Source organism: Arachis duranensis, chromosome 3 (genome assembly GCF_000817695.3).
Source record: "Arachis duranensis cultivar V14167 chromosome 3, aradu.V14167.gnm2.J7QH, whole genome shotgun sequence".
Classification (NCBI taxonomy): Eukaryota; Viridiplantae; Streptophyta; class Magnoliopsida; order Fabales; family Fabaceae; genus Arachis; species Arachis duranensis.
The window spans coordinates 120,021,505-120,038,753 of NC_029774.3; the positions used below are offsets into that span (position 1 = coordinate 120,021,505).

Consider the following 17,249-nt stretch of genomic DNA (forward strand, 5'->3'; position numbering starts at 1 on the left):
TGTCTTCTCCAACAAAACAGCTAAACTTCTCAACGCAAACCAAGCTGAAATAAAAAAACAGTTACACAACAACAACAACAACAACAACAACAACAACAACAACAATAATAATAATAATATAACACTAGTGGAAAAATATTCTAATCTAGTTATATATTCTAATAATAAAGAGAACAATTCATACCATGATACATGTGCCCGAATCAATGGATCAACTCAAAGTTTAAGAGCGTATAAGTCATGCTAACTACACACAACTCAGCAAGAATATTCAGTAAATAAATATTTATCTCTCTATTCTTAATTCTTAGTTGGTACTTTGGCCAACGAAAAAGGTAAATCTTGAACCATATCAGTTATCAGAACCTTCTATACAACAATAAGAGCAAGACTGCAATTAGAACCATCAATCCAACAACCATCTAATCAACCCATTGATACGTACATACATACATACTTAATCCATCATCTAGAACCATCTGATTGAAATAAATTTTAAGAGTAAACACTCAACATGATAAAGAATAAAGACATCTACCAAAATTTTCTGATTTGATTAATAAAGACATCTATTTAATTCAGAATTACCTCATCAATAATCAATAATAGCAGCAGTGAACTCTAAACTCAAAATAAAAACAAATTAAAATGAAGAACAAACTAAAGAATTAATAATAGCAGTGAACCAAAAACAACAATCAATAATCAAGAACAAATTTATAACAAGAAAGCCACGAATTTGAATTAAATGGAAAGCAACAAGAAATGGTGTTGGAAAATCCAAGTAAAAGCAGAAGCTCAACAAAATCAGACAGCAGAATAGAAATAGAAGTGAAACATATTCAAGGAAGAAAGAAGAAAAAATCGAAATAGTGCTGAGCAAGAGCGCAACAGATATAAATACATAAAATTTATTGAACAATGAATCAAGAATGATAGCAAGTCAGCAACAATGAATTAACAAACACCCAAAACAAGGAAGAGCTTTCTATGTTAATTGTTAAGGACATCCTCTGAGCTTGAATATTGAACCATGAACAGTGAACAACATAACAACAATCAGAAGCAATCTCAGGAAATCAAGAACAAGTAAATTAAACTATGAACAACAATTAGAAGCAATTTCAGTAAATCAACAACAAATAAATTAAACCAAGAACAAAAATCAGCAACAAATATACACTGAAACAGAATTTGAACAACAGTGAATTCATGATTATTTGAACAGAAATTGAATACCTGAATTAGAGGCTCTATATCTGACTTGACTCGGTGGCTGGGTGGCGGGTGTTGTCCGCGTCTCTGCAAGGTCAGAAACGATGCTGTGGGTGGCGGCGGGGGTGGTGCTGGCTCCGTGACGATGGTGTTGGCTGGTGCTGTCCGCGAGGAGGTGCTGGGACGAAGGGTTCGGCGGTGCTGTGTGAAAGCTGGAAGGGTTTGGCGGCACTGGGAGGTGGTGAGAGGAAGGGGTTCGTCGGTGCAGGGAGATGGTGGGAGGAAGGGGTTCATGCAGGTTGGGAGTGGGAGGTGCTGGCTTTTACAAGAGTGGGAGTGGGTTCTAAAAGTAAAGAGCACAGAGTGAATGTGAGGGTTGGCGACTAGGTTAGGTCACGTTGTGGGGGGTGGGGAGGGTTGGTTTTGTTTGAGTTTTTTTGAACCGGTTCGGTTAGGGTTTTCATTGTCAGAACTGAAAACCGAACCGAACCGCACTAAAAACAGAAAAATACAATTTTTTTGGTTTTCGGTTTATTTGGTTTTTGGTTTTTTCGATTCGGTCCGGATCGGTTTTGAACACCCCTATTTTTTAACACGAAAAAATATACGAAAACACTCATTCTCTTCGGATCTCTCTCAACATCACTCAAACTTCAATCACATTCTATGCGAAAACCACTACTGAAAAGAAATCGGAAGAAGATTTCGCAAGTAACAACCACAAACGAACGAAAATAGCAACAAAGACTACCAAAGTTATGAGAAAACTACTATTCATTTGAAATCTTGCAATGTCGCGTTTCTCCTAGTTGTATTTTAGTTTTACTGGATTGATTTGCTTCGTTTAGTAGATGAAACTATTGTGAATGATTTTTACAGTATAACTAAGGTTTGGAATGAAATTTGTTGTTATTTTCATTCAATTCAGTGGATGGTGTAACTAGGGCTTTAAGATATACGTGCTTGTTCTTACTGGTGTGGATAGTTTAACTAGAGCTTTGAAATTGGTTGTTACTATCTTCAGTACTTTTATATGGAAGAATACTATTCTTGTTGATTGAAAGTTGATCATCATTTATTAACCACATGAATGAGTTTTGGTTCGGTGGCCTTTGTGATTTTGATTCTGTGCATGAATGAGTTTCGGTTCGGTGGCTTGTGGCATTTTAATTAACTTGATTAAGATATACATGCTTGTACTTGTTGATATATTGAATGAAGTATTGACAAAAATTTATCATTACAAAACAGAACAAGACAATATCTCCCTTTCTACAAATTTTTTAAGCATGAGTTACACAATATCTCGAGACTTGATGTAAATGAGTTTTTTTTAGGAAAATTGACATTAGAGACAACTCTTTCACTTTGATAAGCCATACTACTGTAAAATTGTCTCATTATATTGGATAGATTTCAGCACGAATGGTAGTTAAACTTGATACTTAAAGAAAGATATCAAGTTTTAGTAAGAGTGTTTAAAGAAGCCAATTTGCAAATGTCATTTTGAAAGAACACCTAATTCATAAAATTTTAAAAACTTTTCTTTTGGAAGATGTTGATTTGATTAAGATATACGTGCTTGTTCTTATTTATGTGGATAGTTTAACTAGAGCTTTGAAATTGATTGTTACTATCTTCAGTACTTCTTTTGCATGGAGGAATACTATTCTTGTTGATTGAAAGTTGATCATCATTTATTAACCACATGAATGTTTTTCAGTTCGGTGGCCTTTGTGATTTTGGTTCTGTGCATGAATGAGTTTTGGTTCAGTGGCCTTTGTGATTTTGGTTTTGTGCATGAATGAGTTTTGGTTCGGTGGCTTGTGGCATTTTAATTGACTTGATTAAGATATACATGCTTGTGCTTGTTGATGTATTCAATGAAGTATTGACCAAAATTTTTCATTACAGAAAAACAGAACAAGAAAATGGCAACAATGAAGGAGAAGTCGCATTATAAGGTAAGCAGATTAAATATATTTATCCGCTTTCATTCGAATAATATCTATTTTGTATTATAAATATATCCTCACATTCTGTTTTAAAACTTGCAGAAAACTCATTATTGCAGATGCCAAACAAAGGTAATAGCAATAGTGTACTGGGATATGAGTCAAGAAAAGAAAGATATAGTGGAAGAAATGGGATTTGGTGTCCTAGCAAATGTCCCAGAAATGAATGTCTCTAATACCCTGTTGAAAGAATTGCTTGATCGCTTTGATGAAGAGAAAGGATGCCTGAAAACTCTCCAAGAAAATATACATAACTCCTCGGAAAGTAGCAGCTGCCATCGGCATAACCAACAGAGGTAATACACTTTCCACTTACTGCTTAATTTCAGTTCATTGTTGACCAGAAAGTTAAACTGGCTATTTTTGACTGATTTTTGCTATTAAAATATTGTAGAAAATCGTTTCCTGATAAGGTTGATTACAACAACTTGAATCCAGCAGATAAGAAATGTGCTGGATATGAGCGTAGAAGGAAAGGAGAACCGAAAAAAATTCAAGATGACTTTTGTAGTCTTCATACAAAAGTGATTCTTGTTCCTCACAACGGTAAGTGTGGCCTCCCTAATCCATAAGCCACCGATCTTTCATGTGGACAACATTCGGGAATGAGATTGGGCAAAACATGTGCTCAACATCTTGATGAAAGGAGTTGAAAACAAGAGAAAGGGAAAGAAACAGTCTGTTGATCGCTGTGTTTTTGTGTTAATGTTGATATACTTTCATGAAACCAAGTTTTCCCACCCGTTTGCACCTGATGCTCCCCCTGCACTGTGGGTGGCCTATTGGACAAGGCAAATGATGCTTGAACGGATTTCATCCGAAGAAACAGAACCATTGGTAAATACTCTACTAAAATTCCCCCAAAAATTTGCTTTCAAATGCTTTTAAAATACTCTACTAACTAAATAAACTTCTGTTTTAGGTTATAATTAATTTATTTGTCCTACTTGCAATTGTTAGTTTGTTCATTTGAATGTTTCTGCATTAAGAAATATTTTTTATGATTAAATAGTTGTCATGTACTATTCACCATATGAATATTTTTCGGTTCGGTGGGATTGCTTCATTTGGTTCACCGGATTGTTAATGTGTTTTCTTGATGATTAAATAATTGAGTCCTTGTTTCTGTTTTAGGGACTTCTGTACAGAAAGAAAAAAAAGAAAGAAAAAACAAAAATAAGTAACTTGGACAAGAAAGAAAAAGGAAAGAAAATAAAAAAGAAAATTGTCGAGACGGATTCTTCTTCGGAAGAGGAAAGACTTTCCGAATCTGAATCGGAAAGCCAGTAAGTTTAATTTTCATATTGATTTCATTTAACTTGTATTTTCTTAAATTTGTTCTTATGCGCTTGTTCTTATGTATTGCAGAGAATAATAAAAAAATCAGAACAAAGAAAAGAAAACAACCACCGAAGGTGGATAAAAAATAAATCGAAAAAACAAAGCATGTGCCGATAGATTCAGAGAGCACAAGCGAATCTAAAAGCCAGTAAGTATTGCGTAATTTCTGTGAGACATTTTGTTGATTGCATATGTATCACCTTTTGTTCAGCAAATGAATTAATTTCAGTTCGGTGAGCTTCTAATTTTCGTTTTAGTACTTTAATTTAATTCGGTTCGGTGGTGTCTGTCAGTTTGGTTGACTACATTGTTAGTGTCTTATCTCCGGTATAAATTCGATGTGTTTGTCTGTATTCCAGAGAAAATGAAATCAAGAAAACACTCGTAATAAAAAGAAAACAACCGCAAAGGGTGGCAAAAACACAAGCCCAATCTAACAAGGAGTAAGTTTCTCGAATCATATTTTCTTTTATTGATACTTACGTATTAGGTTCCTTGATACTTATTTTATGAACTTTCAGAACTGAACAAGCAAAAGACAATGCTGCGAAAAGAAGAAAACGAGCATTGGAGACAATAAGAGAAAAGAGATAAAAAAAAAAGAAATGATGGAGCTCAGTCAACAAACATTGCTCCGGATCAGTTTGACTCTCCAAAGGCACAAAATGAATTCTCTCAGACGTAAGATTCAGTTTATTATTTCCAAGTTCTTTTTCTTTCTTTGCTTACTTTTGCTACAACCTTTTTTAATTCCTCTAGATTCAATTACTAATATTTATTTATCTTGCTTAGAGTGCCAACTGTAAATCTGGATAGCGAACAATTCTACAGACTCAAGGAAGCTCTACACCTTCTGTAAATGCCATGAGCAATACTAGGTAAACTGATTCACTGCATATTGTACTTTCGGTTTAGTGGTTACCCAAAAATGAATTTAATATGTTTCTAGACCTCTGCTTTTAATCTTGGTTTCCAATTTTAATTTGTTATCTTTTTTTAGGAAAAATACCCCGAAAAGCCCGATCAAATATTTTAGAAAAAAGAAAATCTTCCCAAGAAAGACTTTTAAAACTCCACCAGTGTAAGTTAAAAATATTTATGTTACTCCTTTAGATTTAGTTAATAATTTTTGTTTAATTAATCACAAAGAAAATGTGTTTAAATGTCACTAGAGCTACACCTGATTCTGAGCTACAAATCATTGAGTTTCAACAAGAAACTCGTTCTCAATCTTTGGAAGTGTGAGTTTTTCAATGTGCAAATTCTTATTTTTCAAAACAAATTCTAATTATTCAACATTAACTTTATCCTTGTTTACATTCCTTAGACCACCTCTTGCATTGTCTCTTTCAAGTTATGTTCAAAGAGAGTTGATCAGAGATTACTTCCTCTATGTCCCTCCACAAAATGAAACACAACAAACTTCTAATAATGAGTAAGTTAACAAATAATGAGTAAGTTAACAAATATTTATGGTTCAGTTGAAACCATAAATGAATTCAACGTGTTCTTGTCTTTAGACTCTTTTCTATTTATTACAGCTGCCCTCCATAACCCGAAAAGCAGGGTGTTACAGTGTCTCTTACGAGTTCTGTAATTGAAGACTTATTCAAAGATGACTATGTATATGAAGTTTCTAATGAAGAGTAAGTTTCACATAAAAATTCTTTTTATTAATTTTAATGGTATATGATAATACTTCTGGATTGTTATTGAACTATTTTCTATTTAATGCAACAGCCCTACCAAAGAACAACAACAACAATCCCAAGAACCTCCAGTGGCACAACAATCAGAACAAGAAGTACCTGTTAATGTATAAGCATAAAATTCTTTAATATCACTTTTATTTAATATAATTTTGGTTCACTATAAGTTTGGATTTAGGTTCACTATTAGTTTAGATTTCGGTTCACTATAATGATTAATGTTATTTCTGTTAAATATAATTATAGAAATGTTTACTGTTTAATGCAGCAAACCTCTGGAACAGCAACAACAGCTCTACGAAGAACAAACAGCGTAGCAATCCGAACAAAAAGCACCTATTGATGTGTAAGTTTTACTGCTTATATAAATACGATAATGTTTACTGCTTGTACATGGTTTAATTATGGTTCAGTTGAAACCAGAAATGAATTCAATGCGTTGTTGTCTTTGAACTCTCTTCTGTTTCTTATAGCTACCCTCCAAAACCCAAAAAGCAGGGTATTATGGGGTCTCTTACAAGTTCTGTTATTGAAGAATTTTTCAAAGATGACGATGTCTATGAAGTTTCTGATGAATAACAATCCCAAGAACCTCCGGTGGCACGGCAATGAGAACACGAAACTCTAATCTTGTCATCATTTGATAGGTATGTTACTTGCTTCTCTTTAATATCATTTTTGTTTAATATCATTTCGGTTCACTGTAAGTTTGGATTTAGGTTTACTATTTGTTTAGATTTCGGTTCACTATAATGATTAATATTATTTTTGTTTAATATCGTTGTTAAATATCTATCATCTTGCAGTGCTGCTCAACCTAGGGAAAGGGAAGATGAAAGGCCTTCCTTTAACCTTGGGATAAGTCCACCAGCATCTCAACCAAGTCAGCCCTCTCAACCGAGTGTTTCACAGCTTGAAATCCTGAAAGAGGCGGTGGTAGATGCTAGAGTGACAGTAATATTAAAGTTTGCTAAAGCAACAACTTCAGAGCCATCCTTACCAGCTGCTGAAGTTTACAAAATCCCAGAGAAAAAGATAAAAATCACGAACGAGTTGATTGAAAAGTATTATCATTGGATGACACATGTGAAACAGACAAGAGATGGTAGCAATGAATATGATGCAATATTTGTCTTGAAACATGAGGCACTTTACGAGGAGTTAAGAGAATATTTTATGTCTCTAATGCCCAAAAAACATGTGCATGCCTCGGTAAATTCTTTGCTAGTTGCAATAAAGTTAATGATTTTTCTAAACACTCTTATATAGTATATCTCTTAAATTTTCATCCTGTAGGTGGTTAGTATACACAGCACTATTCTCAACCAAATAAAAGTTCGACGGTATCAGGAACAAATATACATTGTGCCACTGGATATTGTGGTAAGCTAAATTTCTTATTCACTGCTGATTACTTTTCGGTTCGGTGGGAATGTTAATATTGATTTACCTGATTCTTATGTGTTTTGTTGAGTTCTTTTGCATGAAGAAAATTTTTCTCTTGATGATTGAATATTTTTCAAGTATTATTATTTTTTCAGTGCAGTGCAAATGTGATTTAACTGATATTCTTTTTGCAGAATTTTATGTTGGGAACACATGGCGAGTCCTACATTGTTAAAAGGATAAACAAAGCCTACCGGTTCGATATTGAACAGTATGCCCACCACCGCCAGTTTCTTGACAAAAGAAAACTTGCATCACATCCATTTGTAAGTTATAATTTCTAAAAATTCTTCGATAATTCTCTTGTTTGATATTATTTTGACTGAAATATTTTATTATTTTTCCAAACTTCATCTATTTGTGCCAATTTGAAATGGAACATATTGGTGGTTGTGGATTGCTGATATCAACAAAAAAATTCTATGTACTTGACCCTATCAATAAGCTGCCAAAAAATATACCTAATTCAAGGAAGAAATTGAACAAATTTGTTGTAAGTTATTTTCTTGTAAATTATTCAAATTATTCAGTACATGAAATGAGTTCGATTGAGTGTTGTTGATTTATTTTTTTAATTTTTGCATACCTTTCAGGGATTAATAATTTCTCAGATGAGGGTTTATGCTGGGGCAGAACCCTTAATGGAGGATGGACTAGGAATAGAAGCAGAGTATATCCTACTAAATGGTCAATGTACAAAGTAAGAATCTTCCTCTTCTATAGTACTATTTTTAATATGTTTTATTTTGTATACTATTAATCGTATTATACTCGATTCTTGCTTAGTTATGATTGTGGAATATACGTCATGAAATGGCTCGAAACAATTGATCCACAAAAAATCAAAAGCAAGATGAGATATAAATATAGAGCTTGGACACAAGTTAGTACTTTCTAAATTTATAAACTTCTTTCTTTTTTTATTTTAGTTGGGTTCATTTCTTATGTAACTAATTCCTTTCAATTGAAATACAAGGAGAGATTAATAGCTTCATGTACCAATGTGATTTGGGAATCTGAAGCAATAAGACTCCCGAAACCATCTGATGCCCTCTCCAATCCTTATTGTAAATTCACATCTGGGATTTAGATAGTAAATAGCATATACTATGATTGGCTGGTTATAATTAACAATATTTTGTTTAACTTGTTTAAAAAGCAAAAAATGCTTACTTCAAATGTATATATGTCAATATTAATCTAAATGTTAGTGCTAATATTTATATTTCATTCAAGATAGATTACTCATCTGAGATGTTAATTTATATATCTGTTGGAACTGTCTGACTGCTGTTTTATTCCAAGTTCTCAGTGATTGCAATTACTGTATTTACCAATAAATTACGAACTCCAAAAGAACACAGTAAACCAAAATTAATACAATGGGCAAACCGAAAGTTGGAAACACACTGAACCCCTAAACCCTGAATCCTAAACACTAAACTCTAAACCATGAACCCCTAAACTCCTAACCCTAAACCCTCAACACAGTGAACCGAAATTAACACACTAGGTGAACCGAAAGTTGGAAATACAATGAACCCCTAAACCCTAAACCCTAAACACTAAACACTAAACCCTGAACCCATAAACACCAAACCCCTAAAACCCTAAACCCTAAACCCTAAACCCTGAACCCTGCACCCCTAAACACCTAAACCTTAAACCTGAAACCTGAACCCTGAACCATGAACCCTAAACCCTAAATCATAAACTCTAAACCCTGAACCCCTAAACCTTGAACCCTGAATCCTGAACACTAAACCCTAAAACCCTAAACCGAAAACCATACTCTAACCCCTAAACCCTAAATCCTAAACCCTGAACCCTGAACCCCTAAACCCCTAAAATCCTAAAACCTTAACCTCTAAAACCTTAAACCCTAAACCCTGCACCCTGAACCCTGAACCCCTAAACCCTAAACCCTCAACCCTAAACCCCTGAACACAGTGAACCGAAAGTAATACACTAGATGAATAAAAAAAACTGCATATATCAATATAGAATTTGACAAAAAAGGTGACTATTCATTAAAGACTAACAACATTCAGAAATTAACCCTGCCATAACCATGGTGAACCAAAATTTGCTCATGGGTGAACAAAAATTTACATTAATAAAAACTAAAACTTGTACAATCCTCTCTTGGATAATTCATATCTGGTGCATTGTAAAGAGTGGAGCTTGACTGAATCGATGATCCAGAGTCTAAAAGGTTCAACTACAAAAGACATAATTAATTGTATATTAGCAAAATGAACAATTAAATTTTTAACTAATCAAAAGCAAGTCAATTTTACCTCACTTGGAGCTGTCTTTTTATTTTTCTTCATGGCATTTGAGATCTTTTTTCCAGGATTGATCCAAGTCTGTTCTTGGGCCGACCTCTTGTTTTGACACTTGGTGGGCTTTGAAGGTCATTCACATTGCTTAATGTCGCTTCTTCGTGGGTTAACAAACTTTTTCCTTTGCTTCTCTCTTGATATTCTTCCATCTCCACCATGAACTTGTCAAATGCTCGGTGCAAAATTCCTATCAACTTTTCAGACTCGGATGCAAATTCACATATATTGTGCAACCGAAATATCAATTCATCAAATCTCTTACTTCTTGGCTCCAGTAGAGATTCATCTTGGCTGCTCTTGATGTGTGTATGCCTCCTCTTTATGTTCTTGCTCCAGCGTTCCAATATGTATTTCGGTGCCACGTTATCCACTCGCTCAAAGCTTAGGACGCTTAGGGAAGGGCAGCACAATATGCCCCTAGACTCAAACAGCAAGCAATGGCACTTTACATCTCATGATACTGAGTCGTAGGTGACGACAAACTTGTTGAATGTGGAGTTAGAAACCTACTCTATGACTTCATATATTGTGAAACCTAGGGTGAAATGCATTGATCTTGTGATACAGTTCACTTTACCTCTGAATTGAGCTTGAAGTTCCCTGAACTTCTCATGGGTATATACATGCTGAAAATGTGCCTCTATTATTGATTTTGTTGCGCACGGTATCACAGTATGAAAATCTGCAGCATCAAATTCTCTGTCTGCTTGCTCTCTGCTTGCTAGGCAATTGTCGTATTGTTTCACGAATTGTCTCAATGAGCTATTCCGTGTGATGAACTTGTTGAAAAATGAATGCATGCTCCCGCTCCTTTGTGTGCTTCTCATCCCGACCCAAAAGTGGTAATCCAAGTAAACTGGAATCCATATATGCCGATCCTCGTACAACTCTGCAAACCAAAGTGAACCCATAAGGTGTGGTAAACCGAAAACAGTGCATGCTTTGGGGAAAAAAAGATATGAGCATGAAAATAATTCGAATTGAAATCTCAATTACCTGAAAGCCACTTGTGGCCTCTGAGGCCGTATTTTCTAAGGAAATCGATCCAGTTTTTGTCAAATGCTTCTTTTGTGTACGAGTTCCAAACAACACGGCTCATCTCTTGTTCAATTTTATTGTGTCCCTTGTAGGCATTTAATTTGCTTGGGATCTTCTTCATAATGTGCCAGATGCAACAGTAGTTAATTGTTGTTGGCATGCATAGCTTAATTGCCATTTAAATCGAAGCGCATTGATAGGTAAGAATACCTTTTGGTTCTTTTCCTCCCATACAACATAGCCAACACTCAAATAGCCATTTGAATGATTGGATGTCCTCATTTTTCATCAGCGCGCATCCAAGAAGTGTCGACTGGCCATGGTGATTCACGCCCACAAAAGAACCTAAAACCACATTGTACCTGCATAAAAAACAAGCAGACGGTGGTGAACCAAAATATATACACGCATTGAACATAAAAAATATATATAAATGAACTAAATACCTGTTTGTGTTTAGGTGGTGTCAAATGAAACCATGTCTCCGAAATAATCAAATGCAGCCCTGCTTCTTGCATCAGCCCAGAATGCATGTTTAATACAGTGATCGCCTTTAAGGTTAAGCTCAAAGAAGAAATTTTAGTTCTTCTCTTTCATTCTTACTTGGTACTTCCCAAATTCTTTGGCATCGTCTTCTTCAGAAATATTTCGTACTTCCCTTATAATGTAATTCCTCACATCTTTTTCAATAAAATCTAGTTCACGGTGGCTGCTGCCATAAATGATTGGTAAGTTTTGCTCGGTCTGATTCCGGCTTCCTCGTGGGTTTCGATGGTGCGACGCACAAACATGCTAAGCTCCCTGTGTTGTTTGAGCATCTCAACCTGGTCTAGACAACAAGGATGTGAGTGATTCAAAACAACTTTGGAAATTGTCCAAAGACCAACAAAGAAAGAGATTTTCACTGGAGTGTCTTCTATTAGATTTGTCCAGGACTTGGGCAAGTATCTTGGGGTTACCCTTAGCCATTCTAGGGTGACCCATTCAGCTTTCAATAGTGTCCTAGATAAGATTTGGGGTAGACTAGCAAGGTGAAAAGGGAGTTTACTCAATCGGGATGGTAGACTCTACTTGGTTAATTCCGTTGCAGTCGCTATTTCCACATACCAGATGCAGGTATCTATTTTTCTCAAAAGAATCATTAGTAATTGGAGTCTATGATGAGGAATTTTCTTTGGAAAGGACGAGTTGATGGAAGAGGGTTGCATCTTGTTAGTTGGAAGGTACTGGTTACTCCAAAAAACCATGGAGGTTTGGAAATTAGAGATCCTTATTGTGTGAATATTGCTCTTCTTGGGAAGCTAGTTTGAACTTTTTTCCAACAGTCTGGCAAGTTATGGGTCCAATTGTTGGATACCAAATACCGATCATCTCTATATGATTGTTTTGGTTATCCTAAGAACAAGGACTCTCCCATTTGGAGGAGTCTTTGCAAGGCTTGGGAAGTGTTGAAGGATGGGTTTGCTTGGTGTATTGGGAATTTGAACCAGAATTTTTAGTTTTCTAGCTGGAGGAGAGAATGGCAGTTATCTAATGAGATGGATTATGTTCACATTTCTAATTCGAACCTCCGGATACAAGATATCTAATCGGTTGGTAGTGGCATTTGGATACTCTTTATTCTCCTTTATCTCAAAATCTGAAAGCTAATATTATTTCTTACAATCCATATGTGCAAGCAGGCCCGGAAGTGGGTTGGTATTGGTCTATGTCTGCTGCCAAAGTCTATGATTCACGCAATGGTTACTTGTGGTTGTGTAAGCAGTTGCTTGGTTGGGAGGAGCCGAAGAATTGGCTTTGGCTTTGGCGCCAGTTTGTTCCGGAAAGCACAAGTTTTTAGCTTGGCTGTGTCTTAAGGAGGCTCTTCCTACTGCAAGTTTTTTGTTTTTAGAATTACAACGTACGTCTCTTCCCTCTATTCTAAATGGTTTTTGGAATCCTCCATCCATTGGTACTTTCAAGATTAATTGTGATGCTAGTTATCCTGGTTCAGGTGATAGTGTTGGTTTTGCTTGCGTTATTAGATATTGTAATGAGAGTTAGCAAAGGGGATGTTTGGGAATAATTGAGAGTAATAGTATTCTTTAAGGAGAATTGGTTGCTATTTGGAGATGATATCTCTTAGTTTGGGATGTAGGTCAGCGAAATGTTATTTGTAAGACGCATTGTGTGAAAGCGTTTAATCTTGTTATTAATCACCAAGATGGTTTTGAGTTTATTCATTTGTTGCTGCTCAAAATAAGGGATATCATGCATTGGAATTGGCGTGTTAACTTTCGTTTGATTATGAGAGATACAAACGCAATGGTAGACACCATGACAAAAATAACAGTAAGATTACAACTTCATTATGTGGAGTTTCTTTCTCTTTAAAAGAAATTTAAGAATAATCTTAAAAAAGATTATCATTCTATTTAAACAGTTCTTTTATTTTTTTATTTTTTTTGTTTAGTTTATTTATGCAATAAAAAAATCTAATCTGACGTGTAATCGCTCCCAAATAGTGGTTAAATTGTGGTACAATACGGAAAGTCGGCAGGCTATCCTCATTTAATTAGGCTTGAGCTGCTACCAACTTACTAATTAATGTATTGAATTAAACATGTTGATGTCAATCACACATTAAAGAATGATGCATCAATGAAATTGAGTAAAAGGGGCTATTATACAATTTCATAGGCTTCTGAATCTGTAAATAAGGGTATTGCATTAAAGTTACTTAACATTAAAAAATAATGTAGATTAATTTTTAAGAAACTTTTAGTCAACGTTTTAGGTTTTAATAAAATTTAATCATTTACCTTTAACTTTTTATTTCGTTCGACAAATTAATTTTATATAAAAAGATTCATATGAAAATTCTAAAATTTTTTACAAATTATTTTATTTTTATTAAATAATAATAAATATTAATTTGTTTATTTTTTTATTAAAATATAATGTGATGATTAATTTATCTAATGAAATAAAATATTAAAGACTATATTAATTTGGTAACTAAAATTTATTAAAAAGTAAAGCATTTGATTCAAAAAAATTAAGAATTAATTTGGAGTATTATTAAGGAAAAAAAAAAGATAGAAAGAAAGTCCCAAAAGGTCTTATAAATAGTAGTAAGACTTGGATAAAGTGTCCTTCAAGGGGTAAAGATAAAGAGAATAAAAGTAAATATTCTTTTTTAATTATAATTTATATGTATTAATTTAATCTTTTATTTTCAAATAAATGTTTGTTATTTAATTGACTTTTTCTCATCTAAAATAATTATATCTGCTAGATGTTGATATTTATGGATAAATGACAAATGTGCGATATTCAAAGTTTGGGCTTAATAAAATTCAACACCAATTAATATGAACTTTTAGAAATAAAAATAAATGCTTCTGCAATAAAACCGAATTTGATAAGTAAATAGTAAAAGTATAATTATTTTATTAGTTTTTATAGTTTTAATAAATTTTTATTTAGATTTTATATTTTTTAATTAAATTAAAATATTAAAATTAACATAATATTTTAAAAAAAAATATATGATTAACACGGGAGCGATTTTCGCTATGGCAGTTTGGCTTCCAAGCATATACTTCATGATGTAATGTAACTAAACTACTAACAATATATTGAATATAAAAATGTATTAATAGACATGTAGACTAGTAAATTATAATTGTATTAGAATTAGTATTATTAATAAGCTAAAAAGGTTAAGTGAGGCAGATGTCAAATGTAAAAATGCTTTCTGACTTAGCTTGGCGAAAATTCAAAGCAACTGAATATTATATATACTAGCTACTAGCTACTAGTTAGTTCAATGGATTCTGACTTCGCTGAAGATTGAGCATGGCATTATTGACCTTCACCAACCCAATATCACAGCTTCTTAATTTCTTCTCCTTCCATACTCGAGAACAATTAGTAATGTTGATGGAGGATCGATCCGGTGTTTTGAACTATATGTGATGTGTGAAATTTTGAAGATCCATCGGTTGAGTCTATTTGAAGAGAGTCATAGAGAGTGCGACAAATTTTATCCGGTGAGGCCAGTATTATTAATTTTTCGCACTTATTTAAACATATTAATGAATTAACTATTAAATTAATCTAACTTAGTCAATCTAAGAGAGTTAATTGTAGGGTTTCTTAGCTACACTGATTCCCTTAGTTGGGCTTGAGTTTCAATTTTATTGGGCTTTAATCCTGTGATAATATTTTATTCGAAATTTTGATTGCATAAGCTAATACAAAAAAAAAAGCTGATCATGGAATCAATATAGCTATTAGGGGTGTACAGACCCGGTCCGGTCCGAAGGTCCGGCCCGGTTCCGAATACTTTAGGAACTAATTTGGTAGGATTTCATTTGGTTTAGGGTCGAGTAAGGGTCTCAAAAATAGACCCAGTCATTATTTCGGATCGGGTCCGAGCCATAGTTCGGGTCACCCGAAGTCGGCCTAGTGGCCCGGTCATCATACACAATTAATATTTTGTGTTATTAGTGATGGATCATGACTATTCTTATGTGAAATTTAAGTATTGTAAACATTAATATTTTGTGTTATTAGTCATTATAAGACTATAAGTTAATGTTTTATGTTTAGAATGCATAAGACTTTAGACTAATGCATAATATTGTGTTATTTGTATTGATTTAAATATTTGGTATTATTAAACAATATTAGTATTGATTGTGGTTTTATTTTAGTATTGATTGTGGTTATGTTTTAATTTTAAAAAATGATTGGTTCTTGTTATATTTTTCTAAGTGAATTTTACCATGTTAAATAATAGTTGGAGTCTTGAAAATTTGGATATTTTTACATGTTATCTTGTAAGAAGGTATCAACGTAATGTAATGTTAACGGTTCGCTTTTTACCCAGTTTTCACCCGGTATAATTATGACGCAAAAGTGTATTAATTTCATTGGGTCTAAAGTTGGATTCAGATCTAATAAATAGACCCGATATATATTTTGGATCGAATCTGAATTCCATCAAATTCCGCTTCACCCGCCATGTGCACCCTTAATAAATATTGGCCTATAAGCCTATTGCCAGTTCGCACTTTGCAACATCAGTTTTTTTCTTTTTTTTTTTCCTTTTTTTAATATATATAAACAAAATCAGTTAATATTATATGAAATTTTCGTCTTTCAGAAGGTATTGTATGTTGGCAGTTTTGATGGGACTAGTCCGAAAAAATCCTCTTAATTTTTTTAAAAAAATATTAAAAAACTAACCAATTTTATAATTTATAATAATTAATTAATTATTATTAATATTTTTAATATTATAAGATTATATTTAATAGTATAAGATTATTTACTTTTTTATTAATTAAATACTCATCCTTTAATAAAAAATACTCATCCTTAAATTTTCTCTTATTTTAATAGTAGAATATGATTTTCCTCCTTATATTCTTTTAAATGGAAAAAAAATTTAATAATAAAATATTACACTTTACTAAATAACTAAACAAAAAATTGAAAAGATTCACTCTCTCTTACTAACAGGGCTTTGGGAATTTTGGATGGCATGATATGTTGGCCTGCATGACTTAGTAACGGCTGACGTCCCACACAAAGACTAGACTTTGAAATGAAAATACATGATTAACCTTGACTAACAGCAACCGCTCAATATCTTCATCCTTCCTTGCAAAAGGTACTTACTGTTTCATAATATGAAGCGACATCATCAGGATTAAGTTGTACAACACATAAGAGGTTTTGCTTCACCACCTAGAAAATACAAGTACAGAAGCTACCATAAGTTAGTAAGCGATGATTACAGCACGCACCAAAAGAAAACACAAACGGAAAAAGCGAACAAAATATCCAAGAGAACAAATATAACGTGATACTAGTGATGGCAAAAATTACCTAAAGAACTCTGTAGCTGTATCGTTAGTGTCCTTTGTAAGTTGAGATCCTCAAAAACATTACCATTATATTATGTGTACACTTTAGTTACTAATATAAATTATATGTTAAATTATAAATATACATTAAAAATAAATTAAATCACATATATATTTATACACAAATATATAAGTGATTTATTTTAGTAGTTGATTTTGGTGTTTGGATAAAAACATTATTATAAGTTAATATAGAATCCTTAGAAAAAGGGTGTCCATCAA

The 17,249-nt window shown here is 33.4% G+C and overlaps 1 protein-coding gene across 1 annotated transcript; it reads right to left on the minus strand.

The window, feature by feature from the left end:
* Positions 1-10,577: 10,577 nt before the first annotated feature.
* LOC127745592 (protein FAR1-RELATED SEQUENCE 1-like) lies at positions 10,578-11,170 on the minus strand. The gene is made up of 2 exons (XM_052258469.1): positions 11,068-11,170; positions 10,578-10,960 (listed from the first exon to the last, which is right to left on the minus strand). Exons 1-2 carry the CDS (start codon positions 11,168-11,170, stop codon positions 10,578-10,580), a joined length of 486 nt encoding a protein of 161 aa, XP_052114429.1.
* Positions 11,171-17,249: the final 6,079 nt, after the last annotated feature.

Excerpts from the sequence above, each read along its gene's own strand:
- LOC127745592 (XM_052258469.1), bottom strand. The coding sequence starts at position 11,170 with ATGAGCCGTGTTGTTTGGAACTCGTACACAAAAGAAGCATTTGACAAA. Across the intron at positions 10,961-11,067 it reads AGGCCACAAGTGGCTTTCAG|AGTTGTACGAGGATCGGCAT; the intron begins GTAATTGAGATT and ends TTTGGTTTGCAG.